The 26,714-nt window shown below is 34.7% G+C and overlaps 1 protein-coding gene across 1 annotated transcript in view; it reads right to left on the bottom strand.

The window, feature by feature from the left end:
• The window catches only part of LOC115213226 (contactin-like), a 252,773-nt gene that overhangs the window by 36,623 nt on the left and 189,436 nt on the right, over window positions 1–26,714 (bottom strand). The window contains exons 21-23 of the mRNA XM_029782161.2: window positions 16,122–16,211; window positions 7,213–7,360; window positions 4,367–4,488 (exon numbers count right to left, since the gene is read on the bottom strand). Coding sequence (XP_029638021.1) covers window positions 4,367–4,488; window positions 7,213–7,360; window positions 16,122–16,211 — 360 coding nt within the window. The remainder of the gene's footprint in view (window positions 1–4,366; window positions 4,489–7,212; window positions 7,361–16,121; window positions 16,212–26,714) is intronic.

The raw sequence follows: 26,714 nt of genomic DNA, 5'->3' as shown, positions 1-26,714 counted from the left end.
CTAATATACACTTCAGATAATATTATCATCTAGTGAAGCGATCACGGAATTACCAGTCCGATAAGTTTACAGAGTGAGTGACAGCCAATAGTACTCATAGACGTTAATTTCTAATCAGCGCGTTTAGCCGTAAACTGCAGCATAACTGAAAGCTACCACGGTATCTGTCCGCATAATATATCTCTCTAAATTCACAATAATATATATATATATATACAGAAGAGAGAGAATGTTATATTAAATCTCTGAGCGAGATATAAACAGTAGCAGTACTGAACCGTAACATATATTTGCCAACTAAGTATGGTGTCCTATACAGGGCAGTGCGACTGATGTTTATAGCCCCAGGAAAATATCTCCTCCGGCTGGCTAACGACACACATTCTGTGTCCGATTAGTATTTGTGAGGGAAGGTCATCGCTCCCATCTCTAGCCTTAAGAGACACACACAGACTCGAGTTAATGGCTGGTTACCCATCCTCAGCGTGTGTTAGTTACCATCTAGTAATGGCAGTTCATTTCACTTGCAACAAGAAAATTTGAACTTAAAATATTGCGGCTAAGATTAAAATTTCAAAAGCAAAAAATATTTAGATTTAGAAAAATACTAGCTTTAATTAAAACTAAAACTTTTATTACAAGTTATTACTTCTGTCTGTTATTACATGTTAATTCTATTAAAGATAAAATATAACTCAACTAAAATATTTTTTGCACTTTAAAAAAATTCTTTATTAATTAATAATTAGAAATTTGAAAATAGGTTATAAAAATAGTAGTAGTACATAATTACTAAGTACAATAAATAGAATAATACAAAAATTAGTTATATATTACAGCAAAATCTACCTAGGCTTATAATCGTAACAATATTATTTTTCTTGCTCGCATTTTTCCATGTATTCCATGTTTTTTTCAAAGTTATGCTGTTATACTAATTAATAATGTGTCAATTAATAATTTAAGATTTTACCTTATTGAAAATTGAATAATAAATTTAATAAGTTTCTCAATAATGTTTTAATGTTTTTATTTTTAAGGTATGATTGCATTAAGTCAAGTGACTAATTGCAAATAGCGGTGTCGTTGATAATTTTTTCCTCACCTCAATGATGCCGGTGACGTATAATAAAACTCCCCTTATAGAACTATATTCATATAAAAATTATAGAACTATAGTATCACCTACAAATTTGAGAAACAAATACTCAACTTTTTGCTTGTAAAACTCATTGCATGAGACTCATATCATGAAATTCCTCATATTGAGCTCTATCATTTAAGATTAATTAAAATATATCTGTGTCCTTATATTTTCGAACAGGGAGCTCAGCACTCCCATCCAGTGCAAAACAACATCTTTGGACCGGAAAATATAAGGACATAGATATTGTATCGTATAAACAGCTAGAAACGGTGTTTGCTGGGGCTAAACAACAGTAAAATCATCCCTTTCAGGACAGCCTTTACTTTAACGAGCTTGTACTGAATATCTCTCTTTGAGTGATTTAGAAACAGTAATATTTCTACAGTTCTATATTTAAGAGATGAAGAATTATGTACATTATTTACATTCTTTGTTGTTAACACAACGTTTCGGTTGATATATCCTCCAGTCTTCTTTAGGTGTCTTGGGGGAAATTTCGAACCTGAGTTCTTACTCCTAAGGTATTTTTCGTTGTTATTATCTTGTGGTTAGTAGCCCGTGCTCTTAACCACTACGTCATATGCCCGTGGGTAATTATAGAGTGAATTTTAGGGCTTATAAATCTAATATTTTCCTATCTTTCCATAATACCAGTTCCCATATGCTGCTCATATTTGCACTCGGTCTGCTTAGGAGGTTGTTGTGTCCTAGCAAATGTACCTTTATATTGCAAACCATCCGTTATTGTCTACAACTTGTAAATGGTCTGTAGAACAGATTCAATCTATACTTGTTTTAAAATATGATCAGAGTTTCCTGGAAGTGTTATCGAAATGGGAAGACATAAAACGCTTTAATAAATTAGTAGCTGGGAGAAATATCAATAATAAAGGGAAAACTAAAAATACAAATGATATAACGTTAAAGTCAAATTGAAGAAAGCCAATCTATAATTGGATTCAGGTTAAATTTGTGGACGAAAGAAGTTATAGACACTATAAGGGGAAATCCATATAAGAATATATTGAAATATAAAATCCGTAAAGGATTAGTTTATGTAATAAGAGAGTAATAATTAATAAAGCAAATACTTCATTGGGCTTAAATTAAATTACTGGATATTTCATGCTGTAATTATTGGGATTATGGATGAAAATCTTCAAATAAATTGAAATAAATATTCGTGAAGATGATTCAAATTTTATGATGAGGAAAAAATTACATGTATACAAGAAATAGCATGTATTTGGAATCAAATTAAATTAAAGGATAAATGAAGTTATAAATATTATGAAAGATAATGTAAATCTGAAAGCAAAGTGAAATAAAAATACATACAGAATGATGATATCAGTAATATATACTCCTTAAGATTCTAAGATACGGATTTATTTGTAGTTTTAGTCCCTATTCAAGGAAGTTTACTTTTCTTTCTGTTGAGGATTCGAAAGAAAGCATGTTAAATTGTATGAAAATTTGAGGGTCATATCAATATATGTTTGAGAATGTAAGCAATAAGATAGAACCTAGTTATGGTACCACATTAAGCCATTCAACTTACACAACTGAAGGTCTATTACATATTCACGGAATTTACTGACGATTGCAACTTAAAGCTGATGAACTGGAAACATTCTACGCAGATATACTTTTTAACAGTGAGAGACTAAGAGATATTTTCATTATTATGCTAGATTCTTAAAATATGATTAGTATTGTTCGATTTTCCATGCATATATTTTAGTGATTTATTCAGTTAAAGTTTGGAAAATATATGGAATTAGTCAGATATAAGATCACATATATGCATTTTGGTATATTGTTCACTTTCCTTTTGATTTATCCAACTCAATATTATATAATGACTGCAATATTATACAATGCAATAGAGACAATTGCCATTTCAGTGAAATAAACAAAAATCTTCAAGTGGTTTTATGGAGGACAGAAAATTTCATTAGGCAAATTCGATGGTGCAAAAACTTTTATAAATCTCAGAATACTTCTAACATTAATATCAGGATCGGATTTAAATTCGGTAAAAAAAAGAACAACCTTGAATACATTACTTGTCTTACTTGAAGACCTCTATCTATTAAAATAAATGTGAAAATTAGAAATCTCAACAATGGTTTCCCGCAACAGCCAACAGCTAAACTAGGTGAAATAAATGGAAAGCAGGTGCAATATGTGATAAATTCGACAAGACGAACGATCTGTTTGAAATATATTATAAACTTTCTCCAGATTTCTTTTCAATTCTGTTGTTAATGCTTGATGCAAAAACATCAAACGGAGAGATCTAGTTGATAAGTTTGTTATGGATAGAGAGTCAAGACTTAATTTTGTTTTGAAAACTTATTGACGATTATGAAGCTGATGATCATGAACATCTTGATGGTGAAGTGGGGAGGATGAAGTTAAGGGTGGCGACAAATATGAGAACGAGAAAAAGGAAAGAAAAGGCAATGTTGATGGTGTCCATGCACAAATATCCTTATATGTGTGTGTTAGAAAATATGAAATGATTGTAAGATTACAGAATTGGAACCTATTTTTGTAGATTATATTTCAATATCTAATTGTGAAATCCTAAAATGATTAACATAATATTCATTATTTTCAGTTTACAATTTTCTCTGTTTATTTTCAAATAACCTACAGATATCAAGTAGATGAGAAATGAATTTTTGAAATTGTGAGTTTTTTTCAGTTCAAAGCTGAATATTTTCGTTTTCTTTCCAATTATTTTATTGACTGTATCAAAGAGAACTTGATAATGGAAAATTATTTTATCGAAACACGATCTACAATAACGATATATACATCGTTATTTCATTAATTTCTTTTGTTTATTTCATCGCGAGTATCACACTTTATTCAAGAAAACAAAATCATATGATTAAATTATTTGAAATTAACTGAAATAAAGCTACTGTTGTTAATATATTTGTTAATGTGAAAAGGTGGAGAGAATCATAGCACGCCGAGCAAAATGCTTAGTAGCATTTCATCCGTCTTTACATTCGGAGTTTAAATTCCACCGAAGTCGAGGTTGCCTTTCACCCTTTTGTGATCAATAAAATAAATGCCAGTTGATTGCTAGGGTCGACGTGAACGACTTACGCCCTTCTCCGAAATTTCTGACCTTGTGCCAAAATTTGAAGCCAATATTTTGTTAAAGAGACACATTTATATTAGTGGAGCATTTATACTTACTTGGTATCCTTGGACAACCCCTTTCATGTCTGCATGTGTATCAGGTACTGGGGTCCACAATACAGTAACAGCAGTGCCATTGTATGTAACCACGTTAACATTATCTGGAACCACGGTAGGCACTAAAAATGGAAATTTATTCTATAATAACTTTGTCATCACGTTTTATCTTCGTATTCTCATTCTCGTAATAGTTAAAATCTGTTCAAACAATATATAATAATAACTTTGTCATCACGTTTTATCTTCGTATTCTCATTCTCGTAATAGTTAAAATCTGTTCAAACAATATATAATAATTTTTATTATTTCAATGTTTAATCGTAAAAGAAACATTTTATTAACAGTAATAAAGGACTCCTCGCCAAAGAGAATATTTTAAAGTATTAGTTTCAAATTTTGGCACAAGGCCAGCAATTTCAGAAAAGGGGCTAGGTCAATTACATTTACCCCAATGTTCAACTGATACTTATTTTATCGACCCCGAAAGAATGAGAGGCGAAATCGATCTTGGCGGAATTTGAATTCAGAACGTAAGGCCGGACGAAACGAAGCTAACCAATTATGGCCGGACATGAAGCTTACCAATTATGGTATATCAAACAGATGTAGAGCACCGATTTATTTTCCCAACCTCAGTGAAGTTTTAACTGAGGATGAAGAGGGGCGTGGCTAAATGCTGCAGAGTGGGCAGGAGAAAGATACACATCACAGAATTGCGTGCGTATTTAGAAGTGAGCAGCTCTATCTACAAAACCATTTTGTCAAATAATGGCAATTAAGTTTTTGCAGTGCCTCATCCGCACTAAAGATTCATTTTTAACCTCTTACTTGAATTAGTAACAAACATTCTGGCCAGTAAACCAACAGTTTTAGTAAAATTAGTTTTACATTTTGGCACTTGCTGCTCTCATTGGAGTCCGGCCATGCTGAGACACCGCCTTGAAGTGTTTAAGTGTTTATTCGAACAATTTGATCTGCGTATTTGGTGTTCTTTAAAGCCTGGTATTTATTTTATCGATCTGTCTTGTCAAACTGCAAAGTTACAGGAACGTAAACAAGCCATGATTGACCGTTAGGCGGTGATAGGTGACAATCACAAAGACCCCCCCACACCCACGCTTATATAGATACATATAGCAGGTTTCTTAAAGATCTTATCTTCATTGATATTTTCATATAATTGAGCATCAAAAAAGTTTATAGACCAACTCACTGAAAGTTTAGGTCTCTAAATATAAAGGCAATCAATTAAATTTTACAAGACATTTCTAAGAAGCTACCTTAAAAGCTATCGTTCAAGTATATCCATGATCTATATATGTTGCTCTATATATTCCTAAATCATTTGGTGTCAGTATAACATAAATGTGCATTAGAGAGCAATGCAATAATTTTATACATCATTTGAATTTGAAGATACACAAATTTGAATTTCTGTTTGAAACACAATACTTTTTTTTCTAATCATTGCGATATTGGGATGATTATGCTCTTATGTTCGTTCATGTTAATGTAATAGAACTAATATACAACATGATTTAAATTTGGATTATACAAAGTTTGGAAGTTCTCTGTCTTATTTTTAAAGTTATTTTCGTGGCATTATAAAGATATTACTTTTTAATAATCTTTTATCGTCGTTCATAATTCTTACGAACAGGCAATAATTGATCTACCTAATTTTTATTGGAAGCCAGTAATATCTTTTAATAGTGGTGAGCTGACAGAACAGTTATAACGTCAGGAAAAATGTTTAACTGCATTTCATATGGCTCTTTGCGTACAAGGTTCAAATCTCGCCCAGACCAACTTTTTTTTATATTATCCATTGAGGGTCGATAGAATAAGCACCAGTCAAGTACTAGGGAGAATGTAATCGACTAATGCCTCAAAATTTCTGGCTTTTTGCCAAACTTTGAGGCAAATTAAAGCAATAAAATTTTAATTTCTAAAAGTTTCAAAAGTGAAACTGGCAGTTTTAATGCTTACACAAAATGTAGTTTCTATATTAGATGCTCTTTCTAGCATCATATAACAGAATAGAATATAATTTGACATACAGACAGACGTGCAAGCTCCTATTATATTTCATTAAATTTAAACCTCTTCATCACACATTGTTTGACAGCATTTAAGACAAAACGTAATGGTGACTGTCAAATGTAACTGAAAGAATATTAAATTTTGAGATGTAAATAATTCGTAAAATTACACCAATATCCTTAGCAAAACGTAAACATCACATCATCTAAATCATTTCATACATTTTTTAATAAAACTTTTTAGTAAAGTTAAATCATTATTTTAGAAAATGCAGAAATATAGTTTTCCCGGCATATTTCAGCTTTTAAAATTATCGAATACTTTTAAAATTACTGACTAAAGCTTTAGGAAAGTTGACTATAAACTTCTTAAAAATAACATTGGAGAAGTTTTAATTAACTCTGACAAGTTTTACTTGTATTGGATTCTGATCAAAGTCTAAGAAAATTATCTATGCGGTCGTAAGGTAGAAGAACCTTTTCCCATCTCTTTCCCCAGGATTGACGTAAATGATTAAATGTCAAATTTGTATTAAAAATACCACAAATAAAACCACAAACAACTAAAGAGGTATTTTGTAAGATATATTATCGTTAATTTACTGTTCCAATTGAATGTTGAGGATAAGGAAGTGAATTCGGTAAACATACAAACTTTAAATTGACAGATTATGAGAAGTGTTAATCAAATTTTCTTAGATATCATAGAAGTATTTCTATGATTTCATTTATCAGCTTTATGGCAGTAATTGTATGGAAGTTAAATTGAAGGTGGGGGAATTATCAAATTCAGATACACACTTCCTTCAGCGGAGTAAACTTCTACAACTGTAGAATTCGGTCCATCCCCATACAAGTTGAATGCTTGTACTTTGACTTCATATTTAATGTAGAAGTTTTCTGCTCCGACTAAGAGAAACAATTCATCTGCATCCTTATGTATGACGTGCTGCAAGAAACACATAAACAAAACACTTAGATAATACGTGAAACTTACAAACTTTTCTCTAAAAGAAAAATGCTTTTTGTTATGTTTCTTTTAGTTTGAAATAAATTTTATAGTTTTAAATATAAACTGATATAAGTTAGCGTATTACAGTACAAAAATATAATTGGTTTCACAAGGGATTTTTCTATTTTTTAAATCTAAAATGAGATAGTTCTCAACGCTGAATATTTCCATCATATGTAATTAAATAATGAATATCTTAAACCAAACAATGTTATCACTGCTTTAACTAACCCAAAGTTAACTAAACTCCAGCAAGAACCATCGAAATATATTTGAAGCAATTTCTGAAATATCTAAAATTATCATCATCATCATCATTGTTTCGAATAAAGATAATAGATTACAGGTTGAGCTGTCAACAAATTCCTAAGTATTAACTTTAAACATATACTAGAAAAGCGGTTTGAGGCTAGATTTGTTTATTAACTAAAGTTTGATACGAAATTCTGTTGAATGTTTGTTTTCTATGTTAGAAACCTATTAAAATGTTATTAACGAAATAATTCAATCACAAACTATATTAATTCAGTCATAATTAAAAGTTTGTATATCAAATTTGGCAACAGTTGTAAAAAGAGATTCTACGAAATGACAAGACTTATTTTAAAGAGGTATATCTATCTATATAAAAAGACATATTGACAACGTTTAGCTGAATAAAGATTACAAAATCGTGAAGTTTTTAAAACAATTTATATATATTTATATAAATATTGTAGAAAGGGAAAAAAAAAACAATGAATATTGAAAACATGTTATTTCTTCCTTCACATCGGATTTAAAAGGAATTTCTCGCTATACTTTTGCGAACGTGTTCATTTTCTTTATATGATAGAAAAAAGGTTTAATTTGTAAGAGTTAATGAGTCATAAAATGGACTATATAATTAGCTAGATACTGATTTATTTTCCATAGATTGCTGAGGATTGACTTAAGTTGTTAATCACCAAATATAGGGTGTTGTATTATGAGATCTAATGAAATCCACTTTTTATCTTCAGTAGAAATACGATGATCGCCGCCAAAAACTTCACCCGTTTTCTACTGGACAATTTCTCTTCAGTAATCACTGTGATACGAGGTGTACTAATTTCCTATGTAATAATCCTATCTACTATAGACACAAGATATGAAAATTTGGGGAAGGGGACTAGTCGGTTATATCGATCCCTGTGATCCATTGGTACTTAGTTTATCGACCCTGAAAGGATGAAAGGCAAAGTCGACCTCGGCGGAATTTGAACTCAGAACGCAGCGAATTACCGTTAAGCATTTCGTCCAGTTCGCTAATGATTCTGCCAGCTTGCCGCCTTAATTTCTTAAGTAATAATAAACTTAATTTTGTCGCATAGATGATAGTCAGAACACAAACGTACGCTCAAAGTTAAGCAGAGCATTTTTATCGCTACAATGGTTCTGTCAATTCACTGCATTTTCTATATAACATTTACAGTAATTTATAATTTCGTGTTGCACAACTAATAATTTGTTGTTTCATGTCTCTGACTCAAATTACGAAGAAAATTAATTCAAAAGGAGACGAATGAAACAAGTTTTATTTGTAACTCTTATGAATATACCTTCTTCGAAGCCTATTCTTCTATTCCAAGGATATATTTCATAGCTGTAATATCTTAATGACATCGATATTTACATAACAAAATGACGCACAAATACAACAAAGGAATGCATGATTTGCATATATGAATATTAGAATGTAAATTAAAGCAAATTAATTTCCATTTCCGAGAAAGAAATTACTGATGTTAACATAAACTTAAAAATTCGAATAAGAAATTCTATACTAAGTCGAATATATTACTTGTCTCCTTTGCTGAAAGTAATTCTCCCTCGGGAAGTGATCAATTTTCCTTTTACCGGCGATACACAGTAGTCAAATGTTTTGTTTTGTTCTGTTTTACGACAAAATTTTACTTTATTGCGGGATGAAATTCATGAGTGAATATAATTTGGACGTCTACAAAGCAGATTTAGTTTTCTCAACGTAGAGATGATGGATGAGTACGTTTTGCTGCGGAATACGATAAAGCACAGTGTAGGTTCTTATAAACTTCTTATTTGTCATTTTCATCCTTAATATTACAACTATAAAATAGAACCTGCTTCTATATAGTCATATCCTGAGCAGTACCTTAAACCTGTCACTGGAAAACAAATACAGCTCTCTCCGTTCGTAATTGTAGAAAGAGGATTAAAATCATTTTAGAATTGGTTCGATGGAGAACTTACTGGCGGTCGGTCGATTACAACTACAATGGTTCCAGATGATCCGATCAATGGAACAGCCTGCTCGTGAAATTAACGTGCAAATAGCTGAGCATTCAACTGACACGTATACTGCTAACGTAGTTGTCATGGAAATTCAGCGTGACAAGGTTGGCCCCTTGAAAGACAGGTACTACATATTTTTGACAGCTGAGTGGATTGGAGCACTGTGAAATAAAGTGCCTTTCTCTAGGAGCCGAATACCCTAAACACTAAGTGAGCTGAATACCCCAATCACTAAGCCACGAGCCTTCTTGACGGAGAACTACTGTGTGCGCAGTCTTATCCCTCCAGTTACCCCAGTGAATCTTTTGTAGATATTTGATGCTAACGGCTTCATTGGTCATAGTATGCTTATGATATGTGTCCCTTTCTAAAATTCAGACAAAAGAGTGGACACACATTGCAAAGTACCGAAACTTTAATGTACAAACTGAAATGATTTGTTGAAAGTTCTCACTTTGAGCAGCTCAAATATATATGATCTAACAGATGGGAATTTAGAATTTCCTTGACCAGTTGTTCGAAATGATGTTGCCTATATATCTAAAATGGTAATGTGCAGCTACTTTGTGAAAGTGGGAATGTAACATAATAGTACATGGTGACATTGACGAATGATTACAGGTTCCTGGATTTTACCAACAAGCTTATGTTTCATAAGCTCTAAGGGCAACCGAAATTGTTATATGCATATACATACATGCACACAGACACAGACGCACAAACACACACACAAACACACATACATACATAATACTTTCATACATACACACGAGCGCACGCGTGCCAATACAGATACATACTGTACGCGTGGGTATGCGACTGTATGTATGAGAGTGTGCGTGTATTTATATATATATCTCTTATTATAAAAGGCAGATTTTATCTGCCTCCCTTTGGGAGTTATACAAATCTACAATATAGGATTTCTTCAATTACAATTTACCTAGCAATTTTAAGAGTACAATGCATCGCGTCATGCCAGGTCCAGTTTTTAAAATTTAAACTCCAATTAAGCAAAATTTACAGAAAACTCACATTCTGGTGTGTGTGTCAAATGCTTTTCTTAGTCTGGTTTTCTTAGTCTGGTAGTAGTAGTGGTAGTAGTAGTAGTAGTAGTAGTAGTAGTAGTAACAGTAGCAGTAGTACTACGGGAGCATTCGCTGAAACAGTGTTTTGCTACATCCACCATTTATTAGTGATTCTTTACTCTTGGAGGATGGATCCCTTTGTACTACTCAGGCGACAACCCACCGCCTCAAGGGTCTGTTTGTGTACTCGTTACTAATGAAGATTTTACGAGGTCGGAGTGTAACACCTACTTCAACCTCTTTTAGTCGCCCTTCACGACACGCAGAAGGTGAGTTTATTTTTTGACGTGCCAGTGCCCCCACATATACTAGAAAAGAAATACACTATGTGTGCATATAAGCACATATAAGTACACACATTACGTATATAAAATCTATATAAGGAAGAGGGAGACAGACACAGACATACAAACACATACGTATATACGTGCACAAATATATCGCATATATATATATATATATAATTGATGTTTTCCATTCTCGGTGTAAGCATAAACAGGTGTTAAAGCACACGAAGAAAGTTCTGTTTTATGCTATTGGCTGACTCATTATCTTATTACCCTCCTTCATATTTTGTTTTAGAATTATTACAGATTTTTCATGATAATGATAATAAATTACTTTAGGTTTAGTATTTTCTCCTAAGAATTATACACTTCATATATTGTTAAAACGTCGTGGTTTCTTCAATATCCCATGAAAAGGAATTCTTACGTTAAATGTCCTCTCTTACAGCCTGTTTATGAAGAGTAACTAAAGCAATTTTAGGATTAACCCTTTCATAACGAGAAGGTTTCTCAGAAGCTTCGTACTTACATTTAGAATGCTGTGATACAATCCATTTAACATATGAGTATGTAAATAACAGTTAGTATTTGTAGTGTTCTGTAAATTAATTTTTTTTTTTTACATTTACTGTGGTATTATGTAAAGAGGTGTCTAAAATATGAATTACCTGTCCTCTCAAGGATGCAATTATTGCTGTCCCTTAACCCCACGGTGGAATTGTGTATAACTAAAGTTGCAGCTCTGATCACCTCGCTTTTAATGGATTTGGCTGCTTGTCTGTGTACAATCACTTTAAGGTTACCTCATGGTGTTGTAGTCTAGTTACAAGTGAGATGGATGGAAGGTTCGATAGAGAACCAATAAAAATGCCTTGTGGTGTTTAGTTAAGTTTTCATGCGCCTTCACACGTAGTGTCTAATAGAAATATTTCACCAAGAAAAATTCATACAGCGATATCCTTTTAAATTCAAGTGTATAAGGGATTAAAATTATGTATACATATCTTTTATCCGTATTTTAGCCGCTTTATATGAGTCCTCTTACTACGTATATAATTAAATTAATGCCATTTTTGTTTCACATGGTAGATTTAAAAGAACGGTTATGTTTCAAACCCATCTGAAATAAGCCACGATACTATCTAAGTGTATACATTTTAAGACCTGGTATTCTTCTTGAAGTAATATAACAAAAATCTTATAAAGTATAAGAAAATTATATGAATCATATATAAAACACGTGAAAAATTATATAAAACAGAAACGAAATAGTCTTATAACCTGGATAAATTAAAGATTTTGCTTTGCAAATTGATGAAAGATTTAAAAACAGTCGCTGCAGTTAACATTTAATATTTAAAATAAACCGAACTTATAGCACATAACTTAAATTGTTATCTAAACCAACAGATTTTTAAATATATTTTCAACTGCATATCTATTATACATTACATTCATATTCAATCTATTCGCCTCCAATATGGTTACATATTAGGATCACTTAAACACTTCCAGACTTTTGCAAATATAACACTGAGGATGATAAATCCCTTTGAATATATTGGCACAACTTAGAACATGAAAACGGACGAAATACCGCTACGCATTTTGCCACGCGTTCTAACGAATCTGCCAAGCTCGCCACCTTCTGCTACTTGACAATGTGAATTTCAATTTCAAACTCTTTCAGTTTTTGTTTGGTAGCAGTTTGGGTGTCATGACAAATGCATTAATTGCCACAGGAATAATTGTTGTTTTAATCTTCCACAATCTCTCCAGCTCTCAGGCTCGGTCCCGGTATTTCTCATTTTGTTCAATTCATTTGGTATCGACTCTATTATCATAGGGAATGGCAAAGACTATGATCTTACACTGTTTCTTTATTTTGTTCTATATAATCATATCTGGTCTTACTTCAATAGCATAGTGAGTGATTATGGAGACGTCTCATACGGTCTTGTATTTTATATTCTCTAATATAGCCTCCGGTTCCTGCTCATACCACTTGCCTGTTATTTCGAAGCCACACACTTGGCTGATGTCCCAATAGTTTACCTGCAGAGTCATGTTCACGTTTATACTCTTTTTGTGCTAGCTACTACATTCGCCCAAGCGGTGACTGATGGCTTCTTTTCCTTCTCGATAGATTCTATGTTCGCTGCCTGACTGAGTTTTGTCGGTTTTTGCCTTTATTAGCTTCGTCTTAACGGTGTGATCCTGATCAGCTATACTCAGCGCTTCGATCTCTCGTTTCAGCTTTCGTTTTGTCAGCTTTAGCCAGTATTCTTCTAACAGCTACAATTTATTGTGCGACTTGGCCTTGCAATTCCATTTCTCCCCATCGGCCTGTTTTATTGTATTTCCTCCCGTTCTTGAATTCCCATACTATTTCAGTTTCCTTTTAGGAATATCTAGCTGTAGTGAAGTTTCCTTCTTCGCTCCACACACCACAATTTTTCAATCCAATATTCTTTTCTACTCTAGGCACAAGGCCCGAAATTTTGGGGGAGTGGGGGGGCAATCGATTAGCTCGACCCCAGTTCGCAACTGGTACTTAATTTATCGACCCTTAAAGGATGAAAGCAAAAGTCGACCTCGACGGAATTTGAACTCAAAACGTAAAGACAGACGAAATACCGCTAAGCATTTCGCCCGTCGTGCCAAAGTTTCTTAATATCCATAATGACATACATAGAAAGGGCTGCACAATCAAATCGAATGATTTTTACATGAAATGCGATTGGGGACCTTTTAAAAATTCTAAATACATTATGTATAATACGGATGATGATAGTACACAATAAGACATAACAGATGGTGTGGAGGAGGGTTTATAACGGACACCACTAATCGTTGAGATGACGTAGGTGTTGCCTTGGTGGAGGTTTGCGCTCCCTGAGTGTTCTTCTTCTTCTTCTTCTTCTTCTTCTTCTTCTTCTTCTTCTTCTTCTTCTTCTTCTTCTTCTTCCACTTCTCATTATTATTATTATTATTTAGGCGACGAGCTGACACAATCGTTTGCACGCCAGACGAAATGCTCAGCGGTATTTCGTCTGCTGCTACATTCTGAGTTCAAATTCCGCCGAGGTCGACTTTGCCTTTCATCCTTTCGGGGTCAATAAATTAAGTACCAATTACGCACTGGGGTCGATATAATCGACTTAATTCGTTTGTCCTCTCTGTGTTTAGCCCCTTGTGGGTAGTAAAGAAATAGGTATTTCGTTCTGAGTTCAAGTTCCGCCGAGGTCGGCTTTGCTTCTAATCCTTTCGAGGTCGATTAAATTGACCAGTTTAGTATTTGGATCAATTTAATCGGTTTAACCCCTCTCCACAAATTTCAGACCTTATGCCTATAGTAGAAAGGGTTATAATAATACTAATACTAATAATAATAATAATAATAATAATAATAATAATGATGATGATGATGATGATGATGATGATGATGATGATGATGATAATTATTATTATTATTATCATTATCATTATTATTATTATTATTATTATTATTATTATTTATTGCTTTTGCAGAGCTTCTAACGCTGGAGATGTACTAGAGTGCCAGCTGTTCGCAACCATTGAATTTGGGTAATATCCCCTATTTTTCCGGAGTATTCGACCGGTTCAAAGCAGTACTGTTTTCTGCAAGTGTTCACCCTTATTGCAGCCCCTGTTTGTTCCATGTTCTTCTTAAGATTTTTACTCACAATTCCCAGGGCTCCAACAATTATTGGTACTGCTGCCACTTTTTTCATCGACCACAACTGCTTAACCTGCCCCGCTAACCTGTCATATCTATCAACTTTTCTTTCTTCCTTATCGCAAATCTTGGTGTCCGTTGGGCATGCTATATTTATGATCCAGCATTCTTTGCCTTCTTTCTCAATTTACACAATGTCTGGTTTCCTATTCTCTATCTCATGGTTGCACTGAATTATAAAATCCCATAGGATCTTTGCATTATCATTTTCGATGATGCACTCGGGTTTATGTTAGTACCACGTTTTTGCTTTGTCAAGTCCATACTTGTTGCAAAGTGTCCAATGGACAAGCCTGGCTATATTGTCGTGGCGTCTTTTATATTCTCCCTGGGATAGTGGCGTACATTGACTGGTAATATGCCATAACGTTTCACCATTTTGTCCACAAATTCTGCACTTGTCACTTTCTGATGTGTTGTCTATTCTGTATTTGATGTAAATCGTTTATAGTGCTTGCTCTTGGGTAGCACAGATTAAATAACCCGTTTCCGGTTTTTAAATCACTTTTAGTCATCTATAGCCATCTTTTTTCTCTGGCTGTTTTATCGTCAACATTCTTATGAAAAGTCCATGCATTATTTTCTTTATCCACCTATTTTCAGTTTCATTCATTCTCAAGTGTTCGTGCAGGGCATTATCTTTGCAATATATCTTACACATGCTTGACCTTCTTACTTTCAATGATAGCAGGTCTGTGGCATTTTTATATACCATGCTACGTTATTTTCTTCTGCTCTAATGCTGTGTTCGCATCCAATAAGTCCTCTTCCCCCTCTTTTTCTTGGTACATACAGTCTGTCTGTATCACGCTTTGGGTGGAGTATCCCATATCTAGTCAGCAACTTACTTTTCTTTCTGTTTAGTTCGTCTACTGTTCATGTGATTACCCCTGCGCCATATCTAAGGAGTGAAATCGCCCAGGTATTGATTGCTTCAATCTTATTCCGTCCGGTTAATTTCGACTTAAGGATCAGTCTTAGTCTGCGCATGTACTCTACCTTAAACTTTTCTTTCATTTCTTTGTCTATCAATTTATCCATTTCCAATATCCCCAAGTAATTGTAGCCTGTCTCTTCTATTTATCTCTATCTTTTATCTTTTACTTGTATCAGTCTACCAAATCCATTCACAACGCTTTGGTCGGCCCGAGGCTATAGTAGAAGACATTTGCCCCAAGTGACAAGCAGGAGCACTGAAACCGGAATCATGTGGTGGGAAATCAAGCTTCTTACAACACACCCCACCTATGCATATTTATAGAGACACTTACCTTTTTCCATCGAAGATATTTGTCACTCGTTCGTCGCCAATACACATTGTAGCCTATTCCTTTGCCACCTTGTTCAGTGGGTAAGAGAGCCTGAAAAAGAAAAATTCTTTGTCATTGCGGAATAGAAAATTTACCTTTTTGTTCTGCTTATACAACGTGTTCAAAATGTCTCTCCGCAGTGAATATTTTTCATCCTGCGCAAGCGTAACTGGGCTATCACTGCGTGGGCAGCCGGGTGTCTGCTATTGTCCCTCAGTCATTGTGTACCCTTCAGCGGGTCGACATGCTAACCATTGAAGAACGTACGTTTTTAGTTGAATGGGTGTTTCGAGCTGGGAACAAATACACACATACTGTGAAATAGAAGTTCAGTGAAACTTTTCCAAATACGTGTCACTGTGCGCGATTTGATTAGAAAATTTAGAAACATAGGCTCAGTGGAAGACGCAGAAAGAAGTGGTAGTCCTACTGTTCTTTCAGACGAAACACTCTCCAATATTTCCAATAAGCCTGTCACCGTCCGTACGCAAACTGTCACAGGAAACGGATATCAGCCTAGGAAGTGCTTACATGGCAGTAAAAAAGAAATTGAATTTCTTTCCGTACAAAGTACTGGCCATTCAAGAATTGAAGACTACAGATCATGCTAAAAGGCTTCATTATTGTCATTTGTTCCAAAACTTTGTTGCCGAAAAAGGCATAGAAGTACTGGATTGGATAGGTATTTTACACCAATGAGGCTTGGTTTCATCTGTCGGGGCACATAAATTCGCAAAACACAAGGTTATGGAGCACTGAGAATCCACACGCGACGCATGAGCAACCTTTGCATCCCGAAAAAGTTGGAGTATGGATAGCAATTTCGAGAAAGTGTATTGTGGGACTGATATTTTTTGAAGACACCATCAACACCGAAATATATTGCTCGAATATTGTCTATCCATTTGTAGGCCAACTCACTGAAAGTGAAAATATTAATGCATACTTTCAGCAAGATGGAGCTACAGCACATACTTCACGCATTACCATGGTGCTACTTCAAGAGCTTTTAAGTGAACTGATTATTTCGAAGGGACTTTGGCCACCAAGATCACTTGATTTAACACCGCCAGACTTTTTTTCTTGGGAGCACGTAAAGGATCAGTGTACAAGAATCGCCCGAAAACCATTAATGAGCTAGAAGACGCAATCGTAACCTTCACACGATCCATACTGCGTCAAACTCTCCAAGATGTATTTCAGGACATGTGTAGAAGAGTCAACTTATGCATTGAAAATGAAAGCCGACACTTTCAAGTTTTTTTTAAGTCTTGTAAAGTCTAATATATTCTTTTGTAGTCCTATACCATCTTATAAATATTTATTTTGCAATAAAATACTTACTGCGGAGAGGCTTTTTGAACACCCTGTACATATTACAGAAATTTTATTCATGTTACGTGACAGATTGTTTAATATATTCTTGTATTTTTAAAATTGTTTTACGTCTTTCAGTCATTTGACTGCAGCCATGCTGGAGCACCACCATAAAGGGTTTTAGTCGAAAAAATCGACCCCAAGACTTATTCTTTCTAATCCTAATACTTATTTTATTGGTCTCTTAGGGCTAAACCGCTAAGTTACGAGTATGTAAACACACATGCCATCACATGGAATCCAGACATGTGTACCACGAGTAGGCATTGCCAGTAATGTACATATGCCTATATTAAATGCAGTTCCTGACAAACAATTTTGCATTTACTGCCAAAAGAGGGAAAAATTAAATCTAATCTATTCTAAAACTACCCATTGTATATTACTATGTTAACAAAAGATATTCGAAAAGGACCTCTTTTCCCCACCCCCTTTCTGCCTGACGCAAACAATCTATAGGCAGCATCCTACATAAAAGTGAAGTTGGAGACAAATTCTATGGGAAGATATGTACGTGTGTTCTTCTCTCGTCTAGACCACCTCAAGTTGTAAACATTAGATGATAAAGCGCTAGAAATACCAAAGGTGTGATACTGGTGTACTAAAGGAACTGATATGAGATTGGAGTTAGTAAATATGTACTATGTCAAATCTGCTGACGGGAAATCGATTAATAACACTAACGTCAAAGTCAGATATAGAATTATAAATAATTGAAATAGACTGAACACAAACTTATAAGGAAGAATGGTCGTATATAAAAGGACAAAATACAAAAAAAAAAATACCTTATAAATCAAATTTACAAATAAATGGAAAATAAAGAAACAAAACGTACAAAACTTCTGATACTATGACAGAAAATGACTTCCAAAAGATGTGCTATTATGTTTGTACTCACGTCACGGAAGTGCGACGCCGCAGAAATTCTTAAAAAACAAACAAACAAATGAAATGTAATATATTATTTTCAATGTAATCTTAAATGACATCGCTAGTCTCTAGATCAATGAAATGCGAAAATTCCTTTTTATCGTATTTTATCCGTAATAAGTATTTCATTGATCCGGAATCAGGGAATATATGTGGTAAAAACTTCTGACCTCAACATACACCTAGACTTTATTTTTGCGTATTTATGAACCCCGAAAAATATCCCTTCAACATTTATATATTCTATTGTTAGACGAATCGAAACAATGTTTTCTCAATATATTAGGATGTGTAAGATGATAATGTGAAATATAAATTCCTTTAAATTTCATTTGAACTTGAACAACCATACATGCAATAAATTTTGGAAGTTTTTCATCTCTAAAAAAGTTACTTCGTGTTGTTAATTGGGATTCATCTCTAACACTCCCGAGTTCATAGTTTCGGGTTCTATATCAATATTTTAGTAAACATATTCAGAATGACCAACGGATAAATGCCAAGCCAGCTTGTACCATACAGTTAACAAATAAAATTAAATATTTTGTTTATATTCAACATTATTTATTTGGTATAGAAACATAAAGTTGTTTTAAATAGAAATAGACGCAGTTTTTAAGTTTCAACTCCAAACATAAAATTTATAAGTACTAGCAAAAGAATAGCTCTTGGCGGTTTTCTTTTTGTTTATATTTTCGTATTTTTATATACGTTGAACAACAGTCTCCAGCGTGTCTTTTTCTCACGAGCTTAACTTAGCTTCTATTTATAACAGCTTGAGTTTCTGGATTTTGTAAATGTTTTTTTTATGCTTTACTAATGGAAGGTGAGATGTGTGATATCACACATCTATCTAACCATCAATCTACGCACACATACACACAGACATTCACAAACACACGCACGCGCGCATATATATGTGTATGTGTGTGTGTCAGTATATATAGGAGGGGCGTATGAAAAGTTCTGAGCCTTGAAGTCTCAAAGGCCTTGAAGTCTTGTACTATGTTTTGCTTTTTAGACGCTCGATTTTTCATTCATATATATATATATATATATATATAATATATATATATATTATATATATATATAAACAAATTCAAAATGCGATAAAATAAAATTAATTATTTTCGCTGGTGTTTATATATATATATATATACATATATATGTAAATAAATGGAGTTGAACGAAGGTGTTATTCAAATTCTTTTACTTTCGACATGTTTCGAAGACAACATTGGTTATATTCCAAAGGAATAAACGGTGTAAAATAATGTAATCTTCTCATCAGGAAAGAAAGAGAACCTATCTCAACAAAAATACATTATAACAATTTTGATGACTGCATAAATGATAAACAGAACGCTATTAAGTATTTTTTTTAAGAAACCGTTAGTAGATCTGGCTCAAAGGCAGACCCTTGGAAGAGAAGGGGTAAAGAAATAATAATTAGAGAACAAATATAGAGGGATATATTGGTTGAAAAAATGTTCAAAGGCTTAGAAGTAGATTCCTCTACTGAAGTAAAGTGCAAGGTGAACTAAATGTTCAAACTATACAGACTGGTAAAAATCACTTATATGAGCTAAAGGTGCTTACATTTGTAAGATCACTCTATAAGTGTGTTAACAAGGTGATTCTTAGAGAAGAGAATATGGAAGAGTTCAGAGTTGCAAATGTTACAAAATCATTTGCTCTTGTCATAAGGGAAAGAGATGGAGAGGATGAACCAATCTAACTTAAAATACAATAAGGATTTTAAGTTAGATTGGTTCATCCTAGATATCTCCCCTGTGTATGTGATGTTCATGTCTTCACAAGCACCTTCTATGCATCTTATGCTGGAAACTACATTCCTAGTTCTACAGTTAATTCCAGGGCTAATCCTACATATCATGCAGTTATCATTGGTGCATATGGTATTCTCAAAGTGGTACGTCGTACATAGTTGTGATCTGACGGATTTCCCTGGCTTTTCAACAATCTTAATGTTGAGTTTGGTCTCATTCAGAGGTTTCCTAAATCTACGGGTTAGTTCTCTATGGGCTGTGGCCTGTCAGTTTTATACCACGTGTTCACCTTGTTTCCTTTGTTACAAGTTCTTTGTATCCTATTCCAGTCTTTGTTTCAATATTTAGGGCAGGTACCACTGGTATCATTGCATATAATGTTAGCTAATTTCTTTCTAGCTTTCCCCTCACCCGTATACTCGAACCCTATCTTTCTGATCATATCCAGAGAATTGCATACGGTGCATGAAGTTCTGTACGTGTTTTTTCGTTTCATAGGGTTTGCACAGTAGGGACACGTTGTTCATTATCCTAGCTAAATCTACTATCAGTATGTTAATTTTCATGTTGTGTGACAAAGCTGAGTTCTTGTGAAAAACATATTTTGAAGCTATAGGTTTCATGTAATAGGAGTTGAGGAACTGCACTCTATTGTTCACAGTTTCTAACCAAAGTTCAGTATCAAGGACGGGGTGTCTATTGTTGTGGGGCTTAAACAAACATTATTGCAAATTGTAAAGAGCAGAAACAATATAGAGAATCAAATAATACTTCTTAATGTTTCATGTTTAAAGTGATTTCGTTTGGAGTATATTATCTTGCAACAATATAAGAAGTTCAAATGCTGGAAGTTTCAGTAGTGTTCCTTATATAAATTGAAAACCATTTATTCCACAGTTAGCGTTATTCATATGACTAGCACCAAATTCCAAAGTATGAAAAATAAGGTATATGATGATTGCAGTTTTCAATAAGCACTTATATAAAGAATGAAAAAAATTCCATAAAGTGGTAAAGTTTAAAATGGAATCTTTACATGAGTGAAGAATGTCCCATGAGACTGAGAATACTTGTGTTTTGTTTCTGAGATTAAGCTTTCAAGTAGGTTAGGTATTATTTATGAGTGCACATAAACGATGTACCGTATTTGACGGCATATTAGACGCACTGGCATATTAGACTCACCCTTATTTCAGCAGGTCAAATTCAGGAAAAAAGGTTTTAAGTGTATTTAAGCATATATTGTTGAGAGCAGTCTAGCAGCACATTACAAAAGCAGAAAACATTGCTGTATAAAAGCAAGCATACAAAAGGAAGGCATACAAATTACAATAGTAATCATCTTTAATCATCTTTTTAACCAGAAAACTCTTCATCATCTTCTACACCAGAAAAGTCTTCATCATCTTCAAAACAAGGAACATCTTCATCACTACTGCTGAAATCACTGTCTTCAAATAATGCATCATCTTCTGTGCCATCAAGGGCATTGCTAATGCCACACTTCTTAAAAGCCTTCACAATGATTTCAGGACTAACATCATCCCAAGATTTCTTCACCCACTCACATAAATATATATATATATATATATATATATATATATATATATATATATATATATATATAAATATATATATATATACATATATAAATATATATATATATAATATATATATAAATATATATATATATATAAATATATATAAATATATATATATAACTATATATAAATATATATAAATATATATATATAAATATATATATAAATATATTATATATATATATATATATATATATATAAATATATATATATATATATATATATAATAAATATATATATATATATATATATATATATAAATATATATATATATATTATATAAAATATATATATATATATAAATATATATATATATATATATATTATATATATATATATATATATATATATATATATATATATATATATATATATATACTTTGATACTTTGATAGGTTTCAGCCATTATTGGCCCAGGCCATGTCTAACTTAATAGCACCACCTGGTGAAGTCTTTCAAGTCAGAATTTGGGCACTATGGCCCACTCAAGTAGAGAGTTATTGTTTACAGAGACATATCCGGGTGTAGGGGGTTTATCCGGGATTTCTTGAAGGAATCTGTCCAAAGACTTCTTGAACCCTATAGGGTCAGTTTCTGTTTTAATGTGTTTTGGTGTAATGTTAAAGAGAGCGGGGCCAATTGAGGTGAAATAATTGTGCCGTATTGTTGTTATGAGATGAGAGTGCGATTTTTGTTTTGGGCGGATGGCACGGGGCCCAAGCCTTGGATGTACCTTAAAGGTGATGCCAACATCATTTGGGCAATGCTGATGGAATATTTTCCACATCATGCAGATGATGTAGCGCTCACGACGACGTTGGAGAGAATAAAGTTTTAGCTTTTCTAGTCGACCCCAATAGTCGAGGCCTGTCATGCCATCTATCTTTTTTGTGATTGCCCTTTCAGGTGCTTCAACTTTTATGATACTTTGTTTTGTGTGGGGAGACCACAGTGGACAACAGTATTCAAGGTGGGGTCGGGCATAAGTGGAGAAGAGAAGGATAATGGTGTGGATATCTCTCGACTGGAAAGTTCTGAGAATCCAGGAACACATTCTGCGGGCCATGTCAACTTTGGTGTTTATATGAGTGGCCCAGCTTATGTTGTTGTCCACAATTACTCCCAAATCTCTGATGTTGTTGGATGCCATGAGAGTTTCACCTGAAGGAAGGGAGTATGGGAGTTTCAGGGCATCCTCTTTTCCAAAGTGGATTAACTCAAATTTATCCTCGTTCAGCAGCATATTGTTTTTTTCTGCTCATTGGATAACAGCCAGTAGATCTGACTGAAGGCATGTCCGGTCACTCGCCTCATTTATGACCTTCTGTAGCTTGGAATCATCTGCAAAGATTTTTATGTTGCTGTGCTTGATGATGTCATTAATGTCATTAATGTAGATGATGAAAAGAAGTGGGCCCAGCACAGTGCCTTGCGGAACGCCACTACTGACTTTGGCTGGGCTTGATTTTACCCCTTCAACTACAACATGTTGAGATCTGTCTGTCAGGAAACACTTGATCCATTTCAGTAACTTTCCAGAGACACCAATGTTGGATAGTTTTTTCAATAGGATCTTGTGATCAACCCTGTCGAAGGCCTTACTGAAATCAAGGTAGATGACATCGGTGTTGGAGCCCTCTCCCAAAGTTCTCAAAATGTCATCAAAGTGATGCAGGAGCTGCGTTAGGCAGTCCCTTCCATTACGGAACCCATGTTGGTTAGAGATCAGCCGTCTGTTGCTTTCCAGAAATTGCGTTATTCGAGATCTCACCACCCTCTCAAATACCTTGATGATATGAGAGGTGAGTGAGATCGGACGGTAATTCACTGCAAGGGACTTGTTTCCCTTTTTGAAAACTGGGACAACAGACTGGGACAGAAGGTTTTTTGGAATATAGCCAGCATCCAGTGAGTTTCTCCACAGATTAGCAAGGGGAGATGCAAGTTGGTGTCGACACACCTTCAGGACACAAGCAGGGAACCTATCGGGCCTACTGCTGAATTGTGTTTTATTTCGTTTATCGCCGCTAAGACATCAGGGGCACTAAACGTTATGTCCGATATAGTGTGTTGGGGGTTGACATCACTGATACAGCCCAGATCGGCCATATCAGGATTGCTGAAAACAGAGCAGTATTGTTTCTGCAGTATCTCGGCCATGGATTTGGCATTATCTTGGAGAGTGCCAGTTTCATCAATTAGAGGGCCAACAATGGAGACAGTGACCCTGCGCTTCCTCGCAAATGAAAAGAACACTTTGGGGTTGAGTTTGATTTTTTCAATGGCCCACTTCTCCTCAGCTGATCTTTGGTTATTGATGAGGGTCTTCATGCATTGTTGGAGGTTATATTTTATGGATTCAAGCAGTGCGATAGCCGTCGAATATGTGTGTTGCTGTTGGCAGTACTTTAGTTTGTTAATTTTTTTGTTTGTTCTTTTTATTTTTCTGATAATAGTTTTTCTGTTTTGGGGGATTCTGCACTTTTTGTTCACAGGTCTTGGTGGGGAGTGTTTCGCACATATGTCTGTGACGGTGTCTACAAAGATCTGCCAAGATGTTTTATGGTTGGGGGAGATGTGTGTATGTGTAAAGGACCAGTCAACATGTGATAGCTCGTTCCTGATTGCATCCCAGTTGGCATTATGGAGATCCATGTTATCAAATGGGTGGGCTGGAGGGAGGTCACTAGGATTAGCTTTCGGCTGGTGGAATTTCATGTTACAGAGAACCATGTCATGGTCTGAAAGAAGGGTTTTTTCCACTGTAACGTTATGTATAGTGTTAGTGTGGCTACTAAACACTAGGTCCAAAATGTTCTTCTGATGTGTTGTTGGTGCAAGGACAAGTTGGGACAAGAAAAACTCATTCGTAAAGTCGAAAAGTGACTCTGCTGCTTCTTTGTCAGCGGTTGAGGCAGGAGTGCTTGGTTTCAAACAGTTTGTAGTCCAGTCAACACAGGGTAGATTGAAGTCTTCCATCATGAGTAGGTTGCTAGAATGGCACTGTTGAATAAAGCACTTAATGCTGTTGAGGCATTCTTTAAAGCATAGTATGGGTGTTTGGGGCGGCCTATAGAGCCCAATTACTGTCAGGTCATTGGCTTTGTTGTGCACGGTGACTGATTCACAGTAGTCGTTGGAGAATATACTATTTCCATCTGCCGTAAACCAATCATGCAGGAAAATGGCAGTTCCACCCTTCCTTCTGCCGATACGATCCGCGCGGATGGTTGTGAAATTCTTCACTCTCACTTCGGCTTCCAAGTGGGAGTTGTCAAGGTGGGTCTCAGTGAGAATGAAGAAAGGGATGTGGTGTGGATGGTTACCAACCCAGTCTTCAATGAATTGGACCTTCCATTTTTGTGCATTGATGGAAGGGCTGACACCTTGTGCATTGAGTAGAAATGTGGAGGTTAGTGTAGTGGCTGGTTTTGACTGTTGCAGGGGGCTTGGATTTTTTGTGTGTGTTAGTGGCAGCAATGTGGGGAATTGGTGCACTGGGGTAATAGCATAGGATGGTGTTGAGTGATGGCTAGAATATTTTTGTGTATCTCTTTTGCCATGTTCAACATGGCTAAAAAAGAATTTTCCTGCTTAGGGAGCAGTTTTTGGCTGGAGGTGTGGTTGCACTGTTGGATAGGGTTGTAGTTTCCACTTTTGTTGTTGTTGTTTTTGTGTCTTCCTGAAAAGACTGGACCAGCATTACTGCAGCATGGTGTGTTTTTATTTTTATTTTTATTCAGGTTTGTGTGTTGGCTTGAAGCCCCGTTTCTGTTTGTGCGTCGGGTCCCTGGAAGATGAGTGAAGGGACAGTCACTCAGCAGACATATTCTCTCACGTTGGGAATACCGGCAGATTTTAGGACTCCGAGTTGTGTGTGTTTTGAATTTCGATTTACTATTTGGTGGTGTTGATGTTATTGTGGGATGCGTGCTTTGGCCTTGGCCGGTAGTGCGTCTAGTGCTAGGTAGATGTGTGAAGATGAGGTCACTATTTGTGCAGAGTCTCTGACGCAGTGAATAACGGCATATTTTGGGGTTTCTTGTTTGTGCCGTGGGGGGCGCATTCTGCTTCATATGTTTCTTTAAGTTTTTGTTACTGCAGTAGTATTGAGGTGGTGATGTGGGGGAAGAGAGCAGTGGTTTCTTATTTGGTTTTTTGTTGGTATTTTGGGTGATAGAAGACGATGGTGGCAGCGGTGGTGATGATGATAATTGTGGTGGTTGCCATGAGAGCGGTGAAAAGATACTGGCATTTAGTGAATCATCTAGTATGCTAGAGTTGAGGAGTGGCTGTTGTTGTTCTTGTTGCTGTGGCTGTTGTTGTTGTTGTTGTGCTTGACCGATGTTAGGGTCAGCTATTGTGCTGGGAACTAGGAGTGGCTCATTCTGTTGTTGTTGTTGTTGTGGCTGTTGTTGATTTTCTAGCTGTTGCTGTTCTTGAAGAGTGAAAATATAAAGAAGTTTTTCAAAATGGCTTTTTGTTAGTTTTAAAGAGGCTTCGATATGCTTCAGTTTGCTACGAATCTGTTTGACGGATCGCGTGTTGATTATTTGTGATGTTTTTTCGGCAATCTCATTCAAACATAAAACATTTAAATTTTCTGTTTGGGAAAGAGAGAACCAAGTGTTTATTAAAACATCAATTTCATTATCAGACCAATTTCGTCTGTTGCAGGCCTGCAAGTTAGTCATGTTTGTTTTTCTTTTGATTTTTGATATATATATATTCTTTCTTGTGAGTTAAAGAAGTGTATATATATATAAATTTTCTCTCTTAAGGGTGTGAGTTTTTGATTATTTGGTTGTTTGAAGATATTAAAAGAAAAACAAGTGTATATAACAATTTGTAGT

Source organism: Octopus sinensis, linkage group LG6 (assembly GCF_006345805.1).
Source record: "Octopus sinensis linkage group LG6, ASM634580v1, whole genome shotgun sequence".
NCBI lineage: Eukaryota > Metazoa > Mollusca > Cephalopoda > Octopoda > Octopodidae > Octopus > Octopus sinensis.
Note: the sequence above shows the minus strand (reverse complement) of the source record. Positions and strands in the feature narration are given on the sequence as shown.